The sequence below is a fragment of the Tachysurus vachellii genome, chromosome 12, assembly GCF_030014155.1.
Source record: "Tachysurus vachellii isolate PV-2020 chromosome 12, HZAU_Pvac_v1, whole genome shotgun sequence".
Classification (NCBI taxonomy): Eukaryota; Metazoa; Chordata; class Actinopteri; order Siluriformes; family Bagridae; genus Tachysurus; species Tachysurus vachellii.
Genome location: NC_083471.1, coordinates 7,323,433 through 7,347,705, shown reverse-complemented (window position 1 = coordinate 7,347,705; position 24,273 = coordinate 7,323,433). Strand labels below are relative to the sequence as shown.

The 24,273-nt window shown below is 42.0% G+C and overlaps 2 protein-coding genes across 2 annotated transcripts in view; both read right to left on the bottom strand.

Annotated features, from left to right (window-relative positions):
- adgb (androglobin) overlaps positions 1 to 19,721 on the bottom strand; it is a 42,100-nt gene extending 22,379 nt beyond the window's left edge. The window contains exons 1-14 of the mRNA XM_060883337.1: positions 19,524 to 19,721; positions 17,797 to 17,959; positions 15,871 to 15,963; positions 15,087 to 15,158; positions 14,609 to 14,800; positions 11,394 to 11,533; positions 10,297 to 10,383; positions 7,824 to 7,987; positions 5,315 to 5,409; positions 4,256 to 4,430; positions 4,062 to 4,137; positions 3,654 to 3,750; positions 2,269 to 2,311; positions 79 to 172 (exon numbers count right to left, since the gene is read on the bottom strand). Of these exons, the coding sequence (XP_060739320.1) occupies positions 79 to 172; positions 2,269 to 2,311; positions 3,654 to 3,750; positions 4,062 to 4,137; positions 4,256 to 4,430; positions 5,315 to 5,409; positions 7,824 to 7,987; positions 10,297 to 10,383; positions 11,394 to 11,533; positions 14,609 to 14,800; positions 15,087 to 15,158; positions 15,871 to 15,963; positions 17,797 to 17,959; positions 19,524 to 19,582 (1,550 nt within the window). The 5' untranslated portion in view covers positions 19,583 to 19,721. The remainder of the gene's footprint in view (positions 1 to 78; positions 173 to 2,268; positions 2,312 to 3,653; positions 3,751 to 4,061; positions 4,138 to 4,255; positions 4,431 to 5,314; positions 5,410 to 7,823; positions 7,988 to 10,296; positions 10,384 to 11,393; positions 11,534 to 14,608; positions 14,801 to 15,086; positions 15,159 to 15,870; positions 15,964 to 17,796; positions 17,960 to 19,523) is intronic.
- Positions 19,722 to 22,090: 2,369 nt separating this feature from the next.
- rab32a (RAB32a, member RAS oncogene family) overlaps positions 22,091 to 24,273 on the bottom strand; it is a 19,489-nt gene continuing 17,306 nt past the window's right edge. The window contains exon 3 of the mRNA XM_060883034.1: positions 22,091 to 23,190. Within this exon, the coding sequence (XP_060739017.1) occupies positions 23,041 to 23,190 (150 nt within the window). The 3' untranslated portion in view covers positions 22,091 to 23,040. The remainder of the gene's footprint in view (positions 23,191 to 24,273) is intronic.

The following is a 24,273-nucleotide window of genomic DNA, read 5'->3' as shown; positions in this document are numbered from 1 at the left end:
GACACACAGAAGGAGGAATCAGAGGGACTTGACTGGGAACAGAAATCAAGCTCAATGTAAGAGGTTAGTGATTCTCACTGGAAGCACTTGGGGAAGTCATGCACATGGATCCATGTTTCTTGAAACTTGGCCTTCTCCGTTGTGGTTTCCTTTTTGGGACCCGAATCAGGATCTGACAGAAACATAGGTAAGATGGACAGACAGACAGACAGACAGACAGACAGACAGACAGACAGACAGACAGATAGATAGATAGATAGGATCAGAACCTGTTTTAGGGCTACAATGAATACCACTGTCACTTTATTCACTGATCGTTTATAGATCAGCGTCAGAATTTGTACAGATGTAAAATATCTGCACGACTGATTTCTACAGGTATGGGATTATCCTGTGACAAAATACATTTAAAAATTTTAAACATTTTCCCTGGACTGATGAACGTTAACCCACGTCGGTTTGTCCGCTTCATGAGTGGATTCAGGTGTGTAGCAGTGTGAGAGCAGGCCAGCACTAATGTGTGTGTTTGGCTTCAGAACTGGAGAGCTTTGCTACAGTCTTGCTCTGAATTAGGATAAGCCATGGTGATGAGCTCTATTTTAAGCCTATCCATCAACTAAATAATAGTGTTGGCACTTGTGTGCCGTGTTATTACACGATAGCTTTGAAGGCAGAGGTGTGGATTAACTTAACAACCTGTACTTACTTTTTACCAGCGTTTTAGTGGACGAAATAAGACAGAATAATCCTATTTGTTCCCTCAAAACAATGTGCTCGTTTGTGTTCATGATTTCAGTGAGGTTTTTTTTCAGTACACAGCACAGCGAGGTTGAATTCTCAAATCTTATTGGTCAGAAGGATGAATGTATATAGAAGCACGATATACGACAGATTAATGATCACTCGCTTGGTACGTTATACGGTGGTCCACTTTTTTGTTGGACAGTTGTGCCGATCTTTATCTGTCCAATTTGGATGAGTCTGGGCTCATGATCGCGTCAGATTCCTGTTCTGTTAGCTCAAACCATCTGGACATTTTCCTCTGATCTCTGTTATCAACAAGCTGTTTCCACACACACACTAACAACTGTCTCTTACTGAAGGTTTTTTGTTGTTGTTTTTCACACCATTCCACCATTCTGTGTGTAAACTCTACAGAGTGGTGTGTGAAAATCCCAGCAGGAGATCAGCCATTTCTGAAGGCCATCTGGTAGCAACAACCATACCAAAGGCAGAGATCAGACATTTTCTTTATTTTGATTTGAACCAGCTCGTGACCAGCAGCAACATGTTTTTTGCATTGCATTGCTGCGACACTGACGTTTTAGCTAACCGCACGATGTCCAAATGTTCCTATTAAACTGGACAATGAGTCCAAGCTGGTATGTTGATGTGCTCTGGCATCCATACTCCAGTTCTCACATCTCAGTCTAGGACAGACTAAAGGTCTTGATGGTCTTCCGAGATCATAATGAGTTCTAGACGCCTTTGTTCTTCCAAACTTCCGAACTGAAGCCTGGCCTGCTAAGAAGAAGAAGGAAGCAGCAGTAATTTAGATGTTCCAGAGAAGCCGGTGCAGATCCTGCTTCATTTAGCTCACTCCAGGTGTTACTAAGCAACACACTAGGCTCTGCAGGAAAGCATGTAATTGGCCTGTCGTGATGAGGGGCCAGTGCAGAGTCACGATTAGAGAGATAGAAGTGATAATGTGTGTGTGTGTGTGTGTGTGTGTGTGTGTGTGTGTGTGTGTGTGTGTGTGGGTGGGTATCTGTCTGTTTGTGCAATGCTATTTAAAAGGAGAAAGACTACAAAACCAGGCAAGAGAGAGAGAGAGAGAGAGAGAGAGAGAGAGATGAGTGTAATGGTGATAGCAGAGGCACTCAGCCAGCCATCATATCCCATTAAAGCAGTTATTAGCATCAGCGCACTGACGTCTCCACAATGACTTGAGGGTGATAGAAAGCCGGCGTGGTGAATTATCATACGTCTTCTCTCTCATTCACGTTCGCTTCCTTTTCCCGATTGCGCAGCGCGCTCGTCACAAAAGAGCGCCAGACAAAGCGAGCACTCGGTTTAGAGAAGAAAAAGAGCGCGAGACGGTTTTTTTTCCCCTTGCCGTTTACCAGCTGCTTCTCAATTGCATTTTCATTTTAATTAGATCAGCGTGCTTCCACGAGAGTGTGGAGATCCCACTGTCAAAGAGCTGTACACTGCTGGATGATGACACAGGTGAGCAATGTACGGTACGTGAATGTACGTGAACATTACCGTTAGCGACACTTTCATCCTTCCTCTCGTCCTCTGCTGTTACCTGCAAGGAGATGAGAAAGTAAACAAACAGAAAGGCCTCTAAAGTCTTGTTTGTTTTCCTTTTCAAAAAAAAAAAGGGTCATGGACACCTATTTTTACATATATTTGTTCGTTTTATGCAAATGAGCACACGCGCACACACACACACACACATACACAAACAAACAAACTCACAGTGTGTTAAAGTGTAAATTATGCATCATAAGATCAGTTTTATTACCCTGAAGCCTAAGAGAGTCACACACACGAAAAGTAGATGTGTGTGGTGGTGTTGGGATTAGCCGCACTGCCTGATTAGCATGTCAGTATTTAACCGCTAATTAAGTCAAGCTATCGTAGCATCAACTAAACGCTCCTTTACTGGGTCTTAAGTGTATAACTCGTTAAACTGCAAGAAAGTGGGTGGCACCATGGCAACAGTCTTGCTGAAACCTTTTTTTTTTTTTTTTTAAAAATCTCCCTCAACCTTGTGCCACTTATAAAGCCCGTGGAGTCATCCCAGTGTGCCATTTAGATGTGGAGGACAATTAGGGGTTCTCTCCGTGCCATGTCTAAGGAACGACAGCGCCGGTGAGTCAGAAACGGTCTGTGAGTCACCTCATGTCTGAAAAGGAGGGATGGCGGGATGAAGAGACGAGAGAAGAGAAGAGAAGAGAAGAGAAAAGAGCTGTGTACAAACACATTTGAAATTCCTAGCATAACTAAACCCAATGTAATTCCCTTTATAGTACAAATGCATGCTCGATGAACACACACACACACACACACACACACACACTTTGCTCGGATCACTCCTTCCTAAACCACCCAACGAGACATTTGCCCTAATGACTGACAGGCTAATTGTGCTGCTTTTTATACCATGGAGGACGTGACCCGTGCTTTTTTTTTTTTTTTTTTTTTTTTATGTAACACACATTCCCGTTCTGCTCTCCTGTTGGTTCTCTGTGCATATGCTGTGGGGAAAACTGTGGTACTGACATTGGAGCTGGACAGACGGGTCACAGGGGCAGGCAGGGTTCACACATCAGCCTCCCAGCTGTGGTACGAGTGTGTTTACAATCGGAGAATTACTCCATTACTTCGTGACAAATAAGTCGGTTTGTGCAAGTGTAAGCCTTTGTAAGCTGGATGAGGTTTCATGGCTGTATGACATGGAAGTCCTCTTCTGGAAAACACTTCAAATGACTTTGTTTTAATATAACCGTTAAGCCTTGTGTTTAGGGATGTCGCTTTGCTTTTCACACCTTGTTCCCTTTTTCCCAGAAATGTTTTCCTTTATTTTAATGCACAGATGTTCTAGAAAAGCTTTCTGGTTACACGCACTAGCGCAAGATGCATACCTTGGTATCCGTAGCATCCGGCAAGTTGCGGTTGTCATGGTGGCGAGTGGAGTTGTGACCCTTGATCTCTTCTGACACCGTGAATGAAGCCGAATCACTGTGGCAAAAATCACACACACACACACACACACACACACACACAAAGGTAAATAAAACTGAGAAGCGATAAAGGTGTGTAACGACTGGTAATCATGAACAAGGTGAGAGACACAAATCAACAGTGAAGCTTGATAACTGTCTAAATATCACAATGCCCCCCCCACACACACACACTAATGTACTTAATTACACATCTTCACACACACACACACACTCACGCACTCACACACAAACCCTGCAGTAATTACAGAAACAGTACCATGGTTTAGCAGTGAGTAACAGTTACTAAAACACACACACACAGCTTACATTTTAGGGCCAAGCTTGATGTCCATGAAAGGACTGGCCACGCCTATGTACCAGTCAGGCCTCTTGACTTGGTCCTCTACATAAAACAGAAAAGTGTTAGAAAATCGTATGCTTTATTTTTCAGTATTGATGCAGGAGGAAACTTCAGTGTGTCTGTGTTTACACACACACACACACACACACAAAGCCCTCACTTCTAGGTTCATCTGTAATAGCTGTTTCTTTAACGGTCCGGATGAATTTGGAGTGAGGCGCAGGGGGTGGCTTCAAATCAGCCACCAGGGGGCAGTCCCTGGTACGCGTCAGCAGCACAGAGTGCCTGGTGAGCTGACAGAGCCCGTACTGTCGCAGTGTCTGTGATGCATCTGCCTGAATAAAAAAAAAACAAAAACACACACACACACACACACACTCAAATCATTCATAGGGCTTAAACAAGTTAAACATCCAACAAACCTAAGACCAGTGTAGTATGCTTTCTGACAGAGCGAAGGATGAAGAGAGAGAAATAAACGTGTACTTGGACAAAATACAACAATAACATTGTAGAATTACCATCACTTCAAAATGGGATGGATTTTGATCACTGTACTGATTCGTGAACTGAAATTAATTTACTTCAGAAATATAATTGCTAGTGCTTGTTGTTTCTATTTCATTTTCCTCAACATAAATCTAATGTGTACTTCGAACAAAACTGGACTAGTCAGAATATTGTGAGCGTAAAATGTTCGTCTTCTGTTAGCGACACTTTAGCCAGCTGACGGCGATGCTAGCGAGTGATATCTGTTTCGCAACTCGATACGATGAAGGTTATAGATTTATAAGGTAAATCCGTCTGGGTGTTGATTGATCTAAAGCTAAAACTTATTTAAAGGCAAGAAGTGCTGCTTTAATTCTTTGTTAATGCTGTTCGAGCGGCCATGTTGGTTCGATGCCGTTTGCTGAACTCGGAGTCGAGAACAGTATTTACGTTAATGTAGAATTATATCACAGAAAACGATACGAATCTGCGACTATTTATGGCTTCTAGAAGCATCTCCCCAAACTAATTCTAATTTTATAACAATATTATTTAGACATTTGTTTTGTCTGCTTTAACGCATTAAAATCCAAGGTTTGTCCTGCTAGTTCGGAGTAGTAGCAGCTAAGTCGTAGTATTACGAGCTGGCGTCCTGCGTACTGTCTGTTCTCGTGGACTGAATGTATTTCAATATTTGTGGAATTCTGGCGAGAGAGCTTTTCGAAAGTACCATCTGGCCCAGCATGGAGGTCTTCTTCTCCTGCAGGTTCAATGGCTGGAAACTGGCACAAACGACTATCTGAGGAGCAGGAGGAGGTCCACTGCCTAGACCGATGAGAGAGAGAGAGAGAGAGAGAGAGAGAGAGAGAGAGAGAGCGTGAGAGAGAAAGAGATCGGACAGAAGGAAGAAAGGTACATATGCTGTACATATGTGTAATTGAGCAAGTGTAGCACATGCTGTACTGGAACAGTATTTCTGATATTTTGGGAGGTGAACAAAACATGACATCACATGTTTTCAAGACAAATATACTTATATATACATACACTATATGGCCATAGGTATTGGGACACACTTCTTAATCGTAAGAAAATCAAGCACCTAGCCATGCTGTCTGCATTTACAAACATTTATGGAAAAAATGGTTTGTGCCAGGGGGCACGGTGGCTTAGTGGTTAGCACGTTCGCCTCACACCTCCAGGGTTGGGGGTTCGATTCCCGCCTCCGCCTTGTGTGTGTGGAGTTTGCATGTTCTCCCCGTGCCTCGGGGGTTTCCTCCGGGTACTCCGGTTTCCTCCCCCGGTCCAAAGACATGCATGGTAGGTTGATTGGCATCTCTGGAAAATTGTCCGTAGTGTGTGATTGTGTGAGTGAATGAGAGTGTGTGTGTGTGTGCCCTGCGATGGGTTGGCACTCCGTCCAGGGTGTATCCTGCCTTGATGCCCGATGACGCCTGAGATAGGCACAGGCTCCCCGTGACCCGAGGTAGTTCGGATAAGCGGTAGAAAATGAATGAAATGAATGAATGAATGGTTTGTGCCCAGTGAATTCAATCGATGTCCTTTTTGTGAAAATTCATCCCTACTAGATATTCAACGGTCAACAGGAAGCAGTGTTAATGAAAAGTGGAAAAGTTTAGCAACAGCAGCAACTCAACTAAGAAGCAGCAGTGGAAAGGTTGTTCTGTGGTGTGATGAATCACGCTTCTCTGTTTGGCAATCTAACAGTCTGGGTTTGGCGTATGCCAGGAGAAATGTACTTGTCTGGTTGCAATGTGCACTTTGGTGGTAAAGGGATAATGCTATGGGGCTAAATGGGAAATGTTAATGCTACAGCATGGTAAGAAATTTTGGACAATGGTATGCTTCCAACTTTGGAACCAGTTTAAGGAAGGACCTTTTCTATTCTAGCATGACTGTGCCCCAGTGCACAAAGCAAGGTCCAGGTGATAAAGACATGGTTGTAGGAGCTTGGTGTGGAAGAACCAGACTGACCCGTACAGAGCACTAAACTCAACCTTATCGAGCACCTTGGGGATGAACTGGAACAGAGATTACGAGCCAGGCTTTCTCGTCCAACATCAGTACCTCGCCTCACAAATGCTCGTCTGCCTGAATTTCCCAACTGATTGTGGCAAAATTTACCACAGAAACTCTCTAAAATCTGCCAGTCCAGAAGAGCGACCACCTCCAGATTAATGCCTATGTATTTAGAATGTGATGTCCCTGGTGGTATCCCAATACCTATTTCCATTTGTGTGAGCTAATGACTGAGTGGCGAGTGTGATCTGAGAGAACCATGGCTTATAAACATCCGGTGAGCATTTACAGCTTGTGGCGCTGTAGACAAGATAGACGAGTGAGCGTGACAATGACACCGAAAAGAAAGAAAGAAAGCTATAGCATCCCATCCTTACAGAATTAAATATATGGAACATTGTTCTAGGGTTAATGAGATGACCTATTCTTCAAGTTCTAAGGGAAAACGCACTGTAAATGTTCCTGCAATATTAATAGGATGAGCTATATGTGTACGCAAGTGTGAGGAGGAGATAGTCCTCAGGCACGGAGGATCTGGGGCTTGGTGCCAAGTTATGTATGCCACAGCATGTTACAATCTTTGCCTGATTAATTGGTAGTGAGCGTGAGTGAGAGGAAAAAGACTGAGAGTAAGAACAGGATTTTGGTAGCAGGGCCCTCCAGCTTTAGCGTGCTGTAATTCAGTCATTAACCTACTGAGGCTAATGACCCAAATGAGCCATATGGCACTGCGAATCCTCTCTCTCTCTCAACAGGAGACTCGAAACGGCGTAGTGGTGCGTCTTCACGATCTCTTGCATCAATGTCAAATTTGTGATGTTTTCTTTACGTCACTTGATCAAAATGTAAAACATTAGCACTTTGATTTGAGGTGAGGTCTGACGTGAGGTCTGAAAGAAGCCGGGGTGCATAAAACTATTTTGTTATAACAATAAAAATGCCTACTTTAAGCACTGGTAATTATTGATACAGTTAGATAGGACATAGAGGATTTCAGGATGCTGATGAATATTAATTGAGTAATTTTGAGTAAATAATGCATGTTACACAAAGGGGAGAATAGCAACACATATACGGATATCCAGACATAAATATAACACATACACACACACACACACACTTACACTTGTCTTATTATCCTTGTGAAGACCTTTTTTAATTATGTCCCCACAAGGTCATGAGGTCAAAAGTGACAGTACCTTTTTGTTTTCCGTTATTTGTGGAGAGTTCCTCACTCGCTGAGTCCTTGGTGGGAGTGATGCAGACTGATGGAGTTAGCTCTGACCTTTCCTCCATCATCTCATACATGGGAAGGGCTTTTTTCAGGTAGTTCCACGTTTCTTCTACATGTTTCAACCTGGGACTGACAAACAAACCAATAACCTAGATTTAGTCATGACCTCTTAAATGACTAAGAAGCACAGAATTGCAGTATTTAATCATCCTGAGCTATTATCTCAGGTTCAAGTGCAACTCAACAGCCATTGTTTTGTATCTGATTTATGTCCTGCTGAGAGGATCAATAGCCGAAGCTAACTGACTAAATGAACAGGGACCGTGTCTAGCTGTGCTAATCAATAAACAGCAATTAAGGGAAAATATCATGTTTCTGAATGCAATGTACTGTACACAATTTTCCAGCTTTATGATCAGAACCAAAGACAAATAAATAATAACTGGATCATTTTTTTATGTCTTTTTTCCCCTTCAATTGCATTGCCCTGGATTGCATCTGGGAATTCACAAAACTAAATTAGCTCTAATTTTGCTAATCTCTAGCTGCAGGTCTTTTATTTAAGGATGGCTGGAGTTTGGCATGATAGAAAGGCTGCAGCATGGTGTACAGGATATCCAGACCCATGAAAGAGTCTCAGACAACTAGCGATGCTCAAACATACACTTAGAGACTTGTATATGCAATTCAATACAGAAAAGTAGGACAAAGGATAGCATCAGGATAGAAGACTAGACGATCAGTAGGATGGTTGGTTGGTTAAGTGGATGGGTGAGTAGTTGGTTTGTTGAATAAATGAATGGGAGGGTGGATGATTGGATGGGGCACTATGTTGAGTTGTTGGTTTTTAGCTGTTTGGGTTGGATGCATAAGTGGTCGGTGGGTGGATGCATGTGTTGGGTGTTTAGGTTAAGTGGTTGGGTGAATGTTGAATGATTAGTCTGGTGGTTGGGTGAGTGGTTGGTTGAGTGAGTGGTCGCTTGGTTGGTTTATTGGATGGTTAGGTGAGTGGTCACTTGGTTGGTTGGTTGGGGTTTTAGTTGGTCAGGTGGTTGGGTGTGTGGTTGGATGAGTGAGTGGTCGCTTGATTGGTTTATTGTATGGTTAGGTGAGTGGTCACTTGGTTGGTTGGGGTTTTGGTTGGTCAGATGGTTGGGTGTGTGGTAGGATGGTTGGTTGCTTGGTTGGTTGGGTTTTGGTTGGTTATACGGCTGGGTGAATGGTTGAATGGCTGTTCAGGTGGTTGGGTGAGTGGTTGTTTGGTTGATTAGGTGCATAGTTTTTTTTGTTTTTTGTTTTTTTTATTTATTTGAATTAGGATAGTGCAGATTAATCAACAAATCAGCAATGAGCATCACTGTAAATATGCTGGAATTAGCACAATAGTTAAATTTTATTTTAGTTAAATGAATGAATAGGAGGACAATATTTCATCATTGCATTGGCCATCATTACATTGCTTAAACCCCGTCACAGGAAAAGGGATTAGGCAGGACATTGTCTGCTTATCATGGTGGAAAATAAGGCCCTGTTTCAGTTCCAGTTACCCAGTTTACTCAATTTACCAGACAGCAGGGTGTCACAAAAACATTATTCCTAGCAACAGGAATAACAAACTGTAGAATTACATTAAACCTTGTGGTCTAATCTATCAAAGCATGTGTAAAAGAAGTGCATAAGAACCACCAGTACACACAAAACACTGACATTTAGCTCACATGCATACACACAGCTGTTTGTGCTGAATGTTGATCAGTCCCGCAGAGTATTAAATTACTCTGTCAATTATCCTGACATTAAGTGAAATTCTAGCTCCTAATGATCAGTTTAGATGCAATTAAACTTTTCTACCACTAGAGAATTTTGCATATGCATGATGTGGGGTAAATAAATATGCATCCTTGTATTCTTTAAGTAAACGTGTGTCCTCACGCTAAACAATAACGTAATCATTCACATTCTATGCAAGAGGAATACGCATATGATAGAGGAGTCCACATAGAACTTTAATAATAAATGATATATTCTGTCCTTCACATTCTCTGTGTGTACTCTGGATTTAGTCTCCAGCATAAATCCTATACTATGTATTATATTCGTTCATTCAGCTTTACCCTGATCAGGGTCACCCTGAGGGCAGAGCCTGTCCAAGGAAAACTGGGCCTAAGCCAGGAATACATACCAGGTGAAGACATAATATTAGAATTATTATTAAACAATGCACGTTCAGGGTCAATGGGAGTGACATGGTATACACTGTATACTGTATATTCAACATAAAGATTGTAATGCAGAAAGATAATGCAAAAATATTGAGCAAACACAAAAGTTCAGCAGAAATACAGATGACATGAATGGTACCATCCGAGTGCTATAAGGATCATGGCTAATAGTGTAAACAACAAGTTAGCAGAATGAAAGCTGTAGGAGAGTATTACCTAAGAGGGAGAAACTCCGGGATCCAGCCAGTCAGACAGTGCACGATGCTGAACTCTTCCAGCTCTCTGCTGGGATTTCGCACAACTCTAAAGGGAGTCACAATAACAACAGCAAAGTTTGTTTCAATAACCTCCAATAAATATTTAGGCTGCTTTGTTTTTCTATACGTCTACAGAAGAAAAGAGAGAAAAACAGGCCAATAAATCAATAAATGTCCACCAAGAAATGATGTTAAAATTGAGACTAAAATTGTAAACTGGCTGAAATGAGCTACACAGAAATTCAACTCCTCTCCTGCATCCCACACGACTAGGAACAAGAAAACGGACCTTCGTTATGTGATATTTTTTAAGGAATCATATGACTGTCCCTGAGTGCATGTTGCGTGGCCTGTTGGTCCTTTTCTCCTTCTCTTTCTTGCGGAATCCAGATGGCTGGATGCACTAATTGCGCCTCACGGGATGCTGCATTCAAGCAGTCCAGCAGCTATTAATTAACCGCGCCATTTCACGGCTTCTCTTCTTGCCGCGTTAACGCCGATTCGACTTGAACGCAAATCGTCTGTCTTGAAGTGACGTGGGCTTTCGGTGTCTATACACGTTTTCAAACAGATCAACTGATAATAAGTTTTTATTCGTTTACATTTGTGGCATTTGGCAGACACCCTTATCTAGAGTGACATACAAAAGCGACAAATGGGCATTTGGCAGAAGCTATTATCCATAGTGACTCAATTTTTATACAAAGGTTAAGGGCCTTGATCAGGGGCCCAGTGGTGGTGGCTTGCCACACCTGGGATTGAACTCACAACCTTCGATTAGTAGTCTAATACCCTAACCACTAAGTTTCCAAGTGTGTGCATGAGTGGCAGAGTCAAAAATCAGAATCAAATTACATCTAAGTGCCAAATTGAGCTGAACCTGCATCAGTGATTCACAGATCCTTCTTCAGAAACTGGGAACATTTACACGCAGGCAACGAGCCATACAATCATCCGTACAACAGTAATACTAGACAAGATAGAATAAGTATTGATAAGTACTCATCAGGTTTGTCAATAAACTTAACCAGGTTTCAATCATGATGTTGTACCTACTCTGTACTGGCTAGCTTCAGTATCGCTTTAGCTAGCAGCATGGGCCAGAGCTCTGACGGGGTGGTGGTAGCAGGAAGCAGCAGATTGTTTTGTTCATCGAATGGCAGAGAATCGTCGATCGTGATCTTCCTCCAGCAACCCTGAGACAGAGACACAAGGAGAGAAAATGTGTACGTACAAGACAAGGTGTTCGTGATGGTTGATTCACGGTCCAGAAACAGCACGAAAGTCGCTGTAATAACCACGATGGAATTTTATATTTAACTGAATTCATTTCATATAGCTGGATGACACGAGTGATCATTAATTGTGAATGTTTGCTCGGTAATGTTATTTTAACTGCTTTAACTGCCACTTGAGACAAAATATTCTCTCATATTGGACTCTATTGTACTGGAGAAAAGCCACATGTCAAGTGTTAGATGTCTTTTTTTTTTTTATTTTAAATACCCAGAGTCCATTAGTGTAGGGGTGCCGTCCTTGACTGAAGTGTACTTGATTTTAATAGCGAGAGAGAGAGAGAGAGAGAGAGAGAGAGAGTTCTTTGGCATAGATATTTAGCTGAATCCCTCTGACACCTAGATGTCTGAATCACCAGTTTGTGCTGTTGTTCAAAGCATTATTTCTTAAATCATCCTGAAACAATCCACTGTGTTGCCAATAAATCAGTCCCCGAGGATCTCATTAAGTTTCAGATGTTTTTTAAAGTGAGACACATCTGTAATGAGTTTCTCTGAGGTCTGTAGTCATGTTCACGCGCATGAACAAGAGGCTGAAGGCGTGTTGTGACGATGTCACACGATGCATCTCGGAAAATCTGCGTCATTTTGAAAAACGATCACACGATCTCGCACGATTTTGTGTGAATTTCTGCGATCACAAGTAAAGAAAAAAACTTTGGACCAGTCAGACTGCAACTATGGCCAGTTGCGGTTTAGAAAGAAGCTGTGGGACAGAAAGAGACACATTTATATTCTCATCTCACACATACACACACACACACACTCGGCTGTCTGATAAGCCTCGTCTTCTCACTCAATCACTGCCTGCAGGGCATCTCTGTCCATGCTAAAGAGAAAGGAAGCAGACATGGCAGTAGGTGTGGAGGCTTTCACCTCTTAATCATGCTTCACTTCCTGATAGCGAGCATCGATATCACACCAGGGTCAGCGTGGGCTTCTCACTAGGACAAGAAAGAATGATCCCAATTTTATCATCTTTACACTGGCTACCTGTTAAGTTTAGAATTGATTACAAACTGCTGCTTCTTACATACAAGGCTCTTAAAGGTTTAGCTCCCATGTATCTAACTAGTTTCCTGACACGAAACAATCCTTCATGCTCTCTGAGATCACAAAACTCAGGACTTATGGTAGTTCCCAGAATATCCAAGTCCACTAAAGGTGGTAGAACGTTTTCTTATTTAGCTCCCAAACTTTGGAATAGACTTCCTGATAGTGTTCGGGGCTCAGACACACTTTCCCGGTTCAAAAGCAGATTAAAAACTCATCTCTTTAGTCAGGCGTACACATAATACATCCAATAATATTGTGCACTATTACATCAGACTTGCACATTTTTATGAACAGCAGATATGTTAATCCCTCTACACTGCTTCTCTCTTTCTACTCATCCCGAGGCATCCAGACATTGTACCAGCTCAGATCGTCTTCCGTGCGATGAAGATCTCGGACCTCCACTGAGATGAGGCCGACTCTGTGAGAATCCTGAGACATCTACAGATCTACCAGCTCCAGTTGGACTCTGTGATACTAAGAGATCTGAACTCCATGTGATCCTTACACCAATACAACATTTGTTTGACTGTATATTTGTAATCACACCATCTAGTGTCACCCATATGAGGATGAGGTTCCCCTTTGAGTCTGGTTCCTCTCAAGGTTTCTTCCTTACCAATTTAAGGGAGGTTTTCCTTGCCGCTGCTGCCTGAGTCACCTCAGACTTGCTCATAGGCGATAAATACATATACATACATACATACATACATAGATACTGTGAACTATATATATCTTGAATTTGTATTATATTAATTCTTTATATTTCTCCTTATGTTTACCTTCTGTTCTATGTTTATGTTCTGTAAAGCTGCTTTGAGACGATGTCCATTGTAAAAAGCGCTATACAAATAAACTTGAATTGAATTGAATTAATGCCGGGGGGCACGGTGGCTTAGTGGTTAGCACGTTCGCCTCACACCTCCAGGGTCGGGGTTCGATTCCTGCCTCTACCTTGTGTGTGTGGAGTTTGCATGTTCTCCCCGTGCCTCGGGGGTTTCCTCCGGGTACTCCGGTTTCCTCCCCTAGTCCAAAGACATGCATGGTAGGTTGATTGGCATCTCTGGAAAATTGTCCATAGTGTGTGATTGCGTGTGTGTGTGTGTGTGTGTGCCCTGCGATGGGTTGGCACTCCGTCCAGGGTGTATCCTACCTTGATGCCCAATGACGCCTGAGATCAGGCACCCCGTGACCCGAGGTAGTTCAGATAAGCGGTAGAAGATGAATGAATGAATTAATGTTGCACCACAGCAGAAGAAACTGGCTAACCAGTTTAGGCTATAGGATTTGTGACCAAAATTATGTGTCCCCCTGATCATCACAAGCATATCTTCCTGTTGACATCTCATTCTAGTTGTATTCTTCTCTCTTTGCTGTTATAAATATAGAGTGGAATAATCTCCTTCACTACAGTTTCACTAGCTAGATGTTAGACTGTGGCTGTGTGGATTTGTGAGAATCAGCTACAAAGAGCTTTAATGAGATCAGACTCTGATGTTGGGATGTTGAGGAGACTCCAGTTCCAGTTCATCTCCAAGGGGTTCAGAGTTGTTGAGTCAGAGTCAGGGCTCTGTGCAGGACACTCGAGTTCTTCACTTCAACCTTCATGTCTTCATGGAGCTGCGTTGTGCTCAGAGACATTGTCGGGCTGGAACAGGATCCAGTGAATGGAAATTACAATGCAATACATTCTATCAGGGAAGGGCCTCATATGGGTGTGATGGTCAAGGGGGCACATATTTTTGGTCACATTGCTTATGTGACCAAATGGATTTAAAAAAAAAAAGTCTAGATTTCTCTCAAGGTTACAAGATCTTCATAATACCTGACTAAAACACCAATAAAATCTAAACACACAAAAAGTGTGTGTGTGTGTGTGTGTGTGTGTTTATTTCAATTAAACATGAGATGAGATCCCACCATCCAATAGAGCCGGACCACGTATTTCCCGTAGACGTTGTAAAGAGCCACATGATCCTTGGTTGCTTTACACAGGGAGTAGATGTGATCCCAGGGTCTCCAGGTTTCCTCACAGAGAGAGTCGTCGTCACCTGCCTGTCTGTCACACGCTCGCCACACAATGTAGATCTCACTGATGATCCGGCACATGAGCTGAGCGATGAGATGAACAACAGAAAGAAGTGTAAGAAGGAATTTCTCTCGTTAAACATCACCGTGGACTGTTTTTGTCTCAGTTCCCAGCGATCTGACTAGAGGTCCAGCATGGCTAGCAAATCATTTCTATTGACGATAGCAGTGTGATGAGCAGATGATCGACTGGATTCAAATGCAACTACCTGAACTTTTTTTTTTTTTTTTTTTTTTTTTTTTTTTTACGAGGCTAGTTATAGTTGTGGAGTTGAGGGAAAATAAACAGACATGGAGAAACGTTACTTACTTCACTGGACAGCAAATGCTCGTTAGCGGAAGTGAGATCGAACGTTGATTCGTTTTCTATAACAACTGGAGCCTGGAATCAGATAATATAATTAATTAGCTGAAGAAAAAATAGATATAAAGATACAAAAACATAGACTTTGGGAATTAGCATGTACAGTATACATTGAAATAAATAACACTGTTCTCCAAAAATAGGGACTTCTGATTTATTCCTCCTCCCCCCCCCCCCCCTCTTTCTCTTTCTGTTCCAATGCTCTTACTGATGCTGAAGAAACAATACTTGATTATGATTCGTTAATTGACTCTCACAGGCTCCCTAATCAAATGCGAATTAAAGTCGTTCATAAGATTGCGTTCTGTCGCCTCGGCCAGTCATCGGCATGAAAATGAAAACAGAGGCTGACCTTCGGTGCGTTTCCCCAATTAGACCTCTCACACAGAATAATGAGTAAAAGATGAGCGGATTGATCTCAGTGCACCAGTTTCAATCAACTACGTTTGCTTTTTTTTTTAGAAAATACCACACGCTACATCAGTTGCTCTGTGGTTTCCTCGAACCATCCGGACGATGAGGACATTTCACTGGATCTCTTGCAGAACCCTTATTTTTTCTCGAAATATGTCTAATAAATGTGTAACTGGAACTGAAAGATCTTTGGTGATTTATTTGGGATGTTAAGAGCTGGTTTTCTAAAGTATACCTCAGTGCAGATTGGTGTTCTTCCTGCTCTATTACATTCGACTTGTTTTCGACGCTGGACTGAAGGAACAGTCGCTCTTACCTTGTTAACAATGTGCTCCGAGGGCCGTTTCCAGGTGTGAACGTTCAGAGACTCTGGGATCTTAACCCTTCCTTCTGGGTCCTCGAAGAATTGCTGAGAATAAAAATTTGATAGAATATTTAGTACATTTCATAACGAGAGAGGAATTCAAAGGAAGCTTGCGTAACTTACAGAGGATAAACATCTACTGTACGTGTAAACATAACATTTAGTGTCTAAGATAAGATATACCTTTATTCATCCCACAATGGGGAAATTTCTCTGTTACAGCAGCAAAAATATATGATAAAGAATAAAGAATAAAGACATAATATACTATAATATGGTCTACTGCTGTATATTATGTATACCTTCATCCTACGCTTATGATCTATACAATATAATACAATACAGGTCACAAATCTCATATAGTCTGATGCCTCGTTTCATTCGGTCCGTGCCCATGGACCACCCACATCTCAGACACTTCACTTTACAAGGCAAGTGGATTTGAAGTGCTGGAGAAAATGCTGGTACTGACTTGACTCCAAATCATGACATGTGACCAAGCCATGTTAAAAAAAGGAAAGTTCTACCTCAAACACAAGGCAGATGAGATGAGCGAGTCCTCTCACTGTCAAAAATGGTTCTCCTTAGAAGACCTGAAACAGGTTCTCTTTCTGTTTTGATCACTCTCTAAACTCCAGATCAGAGAGTTTCCTGGTTCCTATTGTTCCTCCCATTAATCACTTTTCTTCCTGCTTATAAATTAACGTTGAGGTGTTAAACCTTTGAAGGCCTTTTAACATTGTAAGTAAATTTAAATTCAAATTTCCGACTGTCCGTGTTATAAAAATAGAGCGAATAAAAAATGAAAATAACAGTAAAATAAAATAGAATAAAATGGAAATAAGTATTATTCCATATATGTTGCTATGAAATGAAAGTGTGTGTTCAGCATGAGCTGTGCAATGCAGATAAACTGAGGTAGTGAACAAGAAATGATCTTAAACATAAGGTCATTTCAGTCATATGCATCTACCAGGTGAGTTCTCTGCTATTTCTTCATCAGACCAGTCATTTATCTGTCTCGGGGCAAAGACATGGCGATGCTCTGGTGTCTAAGCCAAGCCTGGCCCACCGGGTGACGAAGGTCACCATCACAGCCTGAATACATCAATCAACCTCATGGTCACGTGTTGCACCGTGCAGCTATCCGAGCATCACCACACACCTATCTACATTCTACAAGGTCCATGTCACTCCTCCCAGTGGTGAGAACATGGTGATTATCTCTGCACACCTTCCTAGCTTGATCCTCATGACCATGAGGCAGGTGGAATCCAGATGTTAAAAACCACCTCTGGCTGAGAAGAGCTGAAGTTAATTCTGTAAATCTGCAGTGAACAGTAAGTATATGTTGCTCTGTTTAAGGTCATATAAGCACATCCATGTGCAAAACACTGCTTATGGTTGTCGAACAATCCATGTAATTATCCACACAAACAGAATAATTTTTAAACTGACCCCTCCCAAATGATTTTGAATGGCATAAAGCCATTCAAGATCTTCCACATGCAAGATCCTCAAAAGGTCCAAAGCTCTGAGATGACACTGAAGATCTGGGATTTTTTTTTATTTTTATTTAAACTCAGAAATAAACAGTTTTCAGGATTTTAAAATAATACAAAATAAATAAAAGTTCAAGTGTTTTTTTTTTTTGTTTTTTTTATAAATACCTCTATTTATATACAGACAAACACTCGGACAGACTTGAGCTAAAAACGGATTGTAAGGCTTTGCACTACACTTGTGGAGTCGAGAAGCAAAATGAGGACGTACTGAATATTAAGAACATCTGAAATTAGTTGTGTGAGATTGACAATGCAGAGACAGATGTAAATGTATACATATGTTTTTCGATTCCAGCACCTCACCGACACTCACAGTGAGAGGGCTCTTCCTAGCTTTGGTGTCTTTTGCCCCTTTGCCAGCGTCCCATTTCTCAGCACTGACTTCGGTCTCGTTCCATTCGGGCCAGATGGGGACACAGCTCCTCAAATGTTCCCCTGAGAAGCTCCCAGAAACACCAGAAGCCGGTGTAGATGCCCTACAGCCAGTGCATTAGTTATTACTCATACAGTCAACATCAATGATGATATAATCAATTCAACCTAGTTTAAAGACCATTCATTCAATTCGAATATATTTATTTGTATAGCGCTTTTTACAACTGACATTGTCTCAAAGCAGTTTTACAGAACATAAACATAGAACAAAAGGTTATTATAAAGAATAATATAAAGATTAATATAATACAAAAATATAAGATTAATATTAGATATATTTAAATGTGTTTGTATTTATCCCCAATGAGCAAGTCTGAGGTGACTCAGGTGACTGTGGGGAGGAAAAACTCCCTTTAACGGTAAATGAAGAAACCTTGAGAGGAACCAGACTCATAGGAGAACCTCATCCTCGTTTGGGTGACACTGGGGGTGTGATTATAAATATATAGTCTGACAAATGTTGTAATGATGATGAGATTGTTGTCCTCAAAGACCACATTGAGTTGCATCTCCTCTTTATTATCGCAGAGTCTAACTGGAGCTGGAACATTAGATGCCTCAGGATGCCTCAGGAACATCTCTAGATGCCTCAGGAACATCTCTAGATGCCTCAGAAACATCTCTAGATGCCTCAGGATGCCTCAGGTACATCTCTAGATGCCTCAGGATGCCTCAGGAACATCTCTAGATGCCTCAGGATGCCTCAGGTACATCTCTAGATGCCTCAGGATGCCTCAGGTACATCTCTAGATGCCTCAGGATGCCTCAGGTACATCTCTAGATGCCTCAGGATGCCTCAGGAACATCTCTAGATGCCTCAGGATGCCTCAGGTACATCTATAGATGCCTCAGGATGCCTCAGGTACATCTCTAGATGCCTCAGGATGCTTCAGGTACATCTCTAGATGCCTCAGGATGCCTCAGGAACATCTCTAGATGCCTCAGGATGCCTCAGGTACATCTCTAGATGCCTCAGGATGCCTCAGGAACATCTCTAGATGCCTCAGGATGCCTCAGGTACATCTCTAGATGCCTCAGGATGCCTCAGGTACATCTCTAGATGCCTCAGGATGCCTCAGGTACATCTCTAGATGCCTCAGGATGCCTCAGGAACATCTCTAGATGCCTCAGGATGCCTCAGGTACATCTATAGATGCCTCAGGATGCCTCAGGTACATCTCTAGATGCCTCAGGATGCTTCAGGTACATCTCTAGATGCCTCAGGATGCCTCAGGAACATCTCTAGATGCCTCAGGAACATCTCTAGATGCCACAGAAACATCTCTAGATGCCTCAGGTTGCCTCAGGTACATCTCTAGATGCCTCAGGATGCCTCAGGAACATCTCTAGATGCCTCAGGAACATCTCTAGATGCCTCAGAAACATCTCTAGATGCCTCAGGATGCCTCAGGTACATCTCTAGATGCCTCAGGATGCCTCAGGAACATCTCTAGATGCCTCAGGATCCTCACAGTCAGCCTCATTTCAGTGGAGGTCCAAAATCTCCATTGATAGATTTGGAGTCACTCAGCAGCTGTAAGTGTTTCATGTCTTTTCACTTCAGTAAACAAACTAAACAACAGCACAAGGGAATAAAAAACTTACTCCTTAGTAGGTGAAAGGTCACGACTGGAGTCTTTTTTCTTCAGAGACGGCTTCGACATTGCAGTGATGCTTTTGTAAAGCTTTGTGAAACGACGACGTTTTAACGCACGACGTCAAAGACGTGAATGTTTTGTTCCGTTGCTAAGCGACGGACCTTAGCTGCACGAGACGGCTGCACGAGGCGGAAATCAGAATCAGAATCAGAAGCTGCTTTATTACACGTGTTATTTATTGCTTTATTATCGCGCATAGAAGTAACGTGTTTTAGTGTCAGTGGTGCTGAGTTTTATGTAAAAACGACAGCAGATTTTCCGCAGATTTGGGCCGAGACGCGTCGGGTGACGTCATCACAAACGCGCTTTCAGCCCAAACACTCACTCACTCTCACTCATTTTCTACCGCTTATCCAAACTACCTCGGGTCACGTGGAGCCTGTGCCTATCTCAGGCGTCATCGGGCATCAAGGCAGGATACACCCTGGACGGAGTGCCAACCCATCGCAGGGCACACACACACACACTCTCCAGCCCAAACACGTGCGTCGAAAATGAGTACAGAGAAAGTCATCAAGTGTGTGATCACTGGTAGGATTTTTGAAAAGAAAAAAAAAAACAACAACAAAAAAACACGTGCTTGTGATTTCACTGGTCCATGTAGTTTTCGAAAGAGAGAAAAAGCACAAAAAGTGGAAAAAAAGGGGGGAAATGGGCTAAAATTAAAAACCCCAAACAAAATGGCTTCTGTACTTCATTATTCATTCATTCATCTTCTACCGCTTATCCGAACTACCTCGGGTCACGGGGAGCCTGTGCCTATCTCAGGCGTCATTGGGCATCAAGGCAGGATACCTTGGGTTGGACGGAGTGCCAACCCATCGCAGGGCACACACACACTCTCATTCACTCACACAATCACACACTAGGGACAATTTTCCAGAGATGCCAATCAACCTACCATGCATGTCTTTGGACCGGGGGAGGAAACCGGAGTACCCGGAGGAAACCCCAGAGGCACAGGGAGAACATGCAAACTCCACACACACAAGGTGGAGGCGGGAATCAAACCCCGACCCTGGAGGTGTGAGGCGAACGTGCTAACCACTAAGCCACGAGGGTTTCGTTTCTGTGTGTTATCATTTGTGTACATGTACTGTATTAACACAATGTTCGGTTTAGAAACACGCATAATAAGCTGACATGCTGTACAACCCTATGCCTGTCCTCCATACAGCTCCATCTTCCCCCAGGACCAAGATAATGAAACTGCTATTTATTTTCAAATGACTTTTTGTGTTCATCTGGTTTGGCTAATGTGCCCTTTTGGCATTTTTATTTTTTTAATTGCAAAGGTTAGGAACTTCATACGACTACTTAAATGTAATCAACTTTCAGTGATCAACACAGATGCTCTTTGATTTCCTTGGTGGAGTGTTTCCCAGGACACAAGTAACAACACCGGTGATAACTGGCCACGAGGGGAAAGTCCAATCTGTACCAAGTTAACATTTATTGCAGTGATCACAACTGCAATAAAACTGCAATGAAACACAAAGTGCCATGAGCACAGGCCGCTGATGTGTTTGTTCGTTTTGCTTAATGGCTGTGTTTTTGTTGTTTTTCACACTTACAGAGAAATAATTCAATAATCTAAGCAGGCTTTAGCAAAAGACCTTTTTGCTGGTGTCACAGGTCTAAGAGTTTGAGCTATGAACATTTTCCATAAAGCTTTGAACATCCCATTCCTAAACCATTGGTGTTACCATGGTCTTCTTTAACAGATTCCATTCTTCTGGAAGGTTCTCCACTAGATGTTGGATTGTAGCTGTGTGGATTTATTCAGCTACAACAGCATTAGTGAGATCAGACCCAGATTTTGGGATGTTGAGGAGACTCCAGTTCATTGGAGTTGAGTCAGAGTCAGCGCTCTGTGCAGGACACTCGAATTCTTCACTCCAACCTTTAGGTCTTCATGGAGCTGCTTTGTGTCATGATGGAACAGGTTTGTAGTTCCACTGAAGGGAAATTGGGGGGTCACGGTGGCTTAGTGGTTAGCACGTTCGCCTCACACCTCCAGGGTTGGGGGTTCGATTCCCACCTCCGCCTTGTGTGTGTGGAGTTTGCATGTTCTCCCCGTGCCTCTGGGGTTTCCTCTGGGTACTCTGGTTTCCTCCCCCAGTCCAAAGACATGCATGGTAGGTTGATTGGCATCTCTGGAAAATTGTCCCTAGTGTGTGATTGTGTGAGTGAATGAGAGTGTGTGTGTGCCCTGCGATAGGTTGGCACTCCGTCCAGGGTATATCCTGCCTTGATGTCCGATGATGCCTGAGATAGGCACAGGCTCCCCGTGACCCGATGTAGTTTGGATAAGCGGTAGAGAATGAATGAATGAATGAATGAAGGGAAACTGAAAGACATTCTGTTTGGGAAAAAAACTCATATTCATGTGCAGGTTGAGTCAGGGTGCACATACTTTTGTGCATATAGTGTATATTTGGGTTAGCACTGGTGGGCAGTGTCCTCTACCTAGAACGCATTTCAGTGACAAAAATGACATCCAACCAAACTGTGTTTTATTTTTAAAAGTTTTATTTTGCTTCGAGTTCGAGGTGCAATCCAGCACATATAAAACCGTTTTAAAGTGCCGCACTCCTCCCTCTACACATCTCTACACAACCGGGGGGGTAACCTCGAACACTTCCGTACCGCTTCACACACCCAAACCATCACGTGTAGAACAGGCTGCACTCTCACATTCCCAAAATTAATACCTAAATCTCTGTCATTACTCGTACAAACATAATCCTATGTTCTTCTGCATGGTTTCTGGGCACTGCAGATAACGACCTTCTGCATGTTGAGCTTCTTATGAGCGATCTCCAGAGACACGAGCGCTGGACTGAAAAATGAGGAAGAAATATAGATCGGGGGAAAATAACCTAAATACACATCATTTTTTGTTCTTGTTTTGATTTAGATACAGATTCCTAATAGTGCTCTTTGTTTTTTAACACTTTTGTACAAAATCAATTGAGATTTTCTTTCTTTCCGAATAAAAAAACAAACAAACAAAAAAAAAAAAAACAAATACAAAGTTTGTACAAATACCAAATGTACTTGGTACAGCCTCCTATGACACCCCATAGGGTTGCATTTATTCTCAACAACATGACAAATATACCAAAACACATGACACTATGGAAGGCTAGAAAAATAAAACATCTTGAATGAAGAATGTTTAGTCAGAGAGATATAGAGAGAGAGAGAGAGAGAGAGAGAGAGAGAGAGAGAGAGAGAGAGAGAGAGAGAGAAAATGAGAAAAAGATGAATCTTCATGGCTATGGTTTCCTCGTACGCCAAGACGTGCTCGTGCAACGTCTCAGAAAGGGGGGATGATGATGATGATGATGATGATGTAGAATCGAGTAGTAGAGGACACACAATGTTGGGGTTTTGAATCTCAGTCTGTAGCCAACAATCCCTCTTTTATGGCAAGTGAATGGACAGATCGAGGGCGGACGCTAGCAGCAGCCTGACTTGCTCTCGGCGAGCATGGCCTCTTGGTCCAGCTTGATCCGGTCGCCGTTGCTCTCTTCGTACGGAACGCCTTTGTCGTTGAGGAGGATGTGCTCCACCAGAAACCGGGCTGCTTCATCCACGTTTATGTTATCCTGCAGAATGGGAAAACACAGAGATAAGGAACGCTTACTGTTCAGGAGTTTACTAAAAAAAACTTTTTTTTTTTTTTTTTTTTTACACACTCGCTTTGAAAATAGTGTACAAGTTGAGAATTTGTGTATCGTGTTTTCTCTTGTTCGTCTGCCTCGACTCTTCTACAGAGACACTGAAGGGAAAATAAAAATAAAACATTCACAGAAATAAAAATGGTGAAAATAGAAAATCGAGCACAAACAAAAGGTTGTTGATGTCATTTTAATTGTTGTTGTTTTTTTTAAACGAGTGCCAAACATGATGGTAAGTTTTTGAGAAGACTAAGAAATTATTATTTTTTTAATGAAAAAAAAAAATATATATAAAAATGTTTTGTTTAGAAAAAACAAAAAAAGGATGTGGTGCCTATTTGATGGTATGATGTGAGGGATATGTGATAATTACATTAAAACACATCGTTCTTTAGGGAAAAAAAATCCGTTGCACAGGTAAAAAAAAAAAAAAAATTTGCTTTTTCATAGAATTTGTTTTTCCTGGAAAGAAAGTTGCAATTTAATAAATAAATAAATAAAAAGTTTTTATTTTTTCCAATTTGGCAACATTAATACATTAAAAAACATTAATAAATGGTGTGATGGGTTTTCAGTAATAACCACCCTGTACACACTACTTACGTATTTGTTTTTAAGAATAAAAAGCAAACATAATGAACATATTTTTTACTATGTATTTTTTTAGCAGATATCCCATCGGGTGCTTTGTTCTTTTCTTCATCCTCCTCTCCTTATGTTAAAACAACAAAAACATAAAAGACAGAATCTACAGATATATCTGGCTTCTGGATGTTCTCAGCACACAGGGATGGGAAAAGAGATCAGATTTCTCTAAACACTTTACTAATCAGATCTCACATCAGCTAGCATTAGCACGTTTCTTGGATAACATGGAAGGAAGAAAGCGAGGAGGGAACAGATAAATGAATTGGACACTCTGAAAACACACCACGCACGCACGCACGCACGCACGCACACACGCACGCACACACGCACGCACACACGCACGCACACACGCACGCACGCACG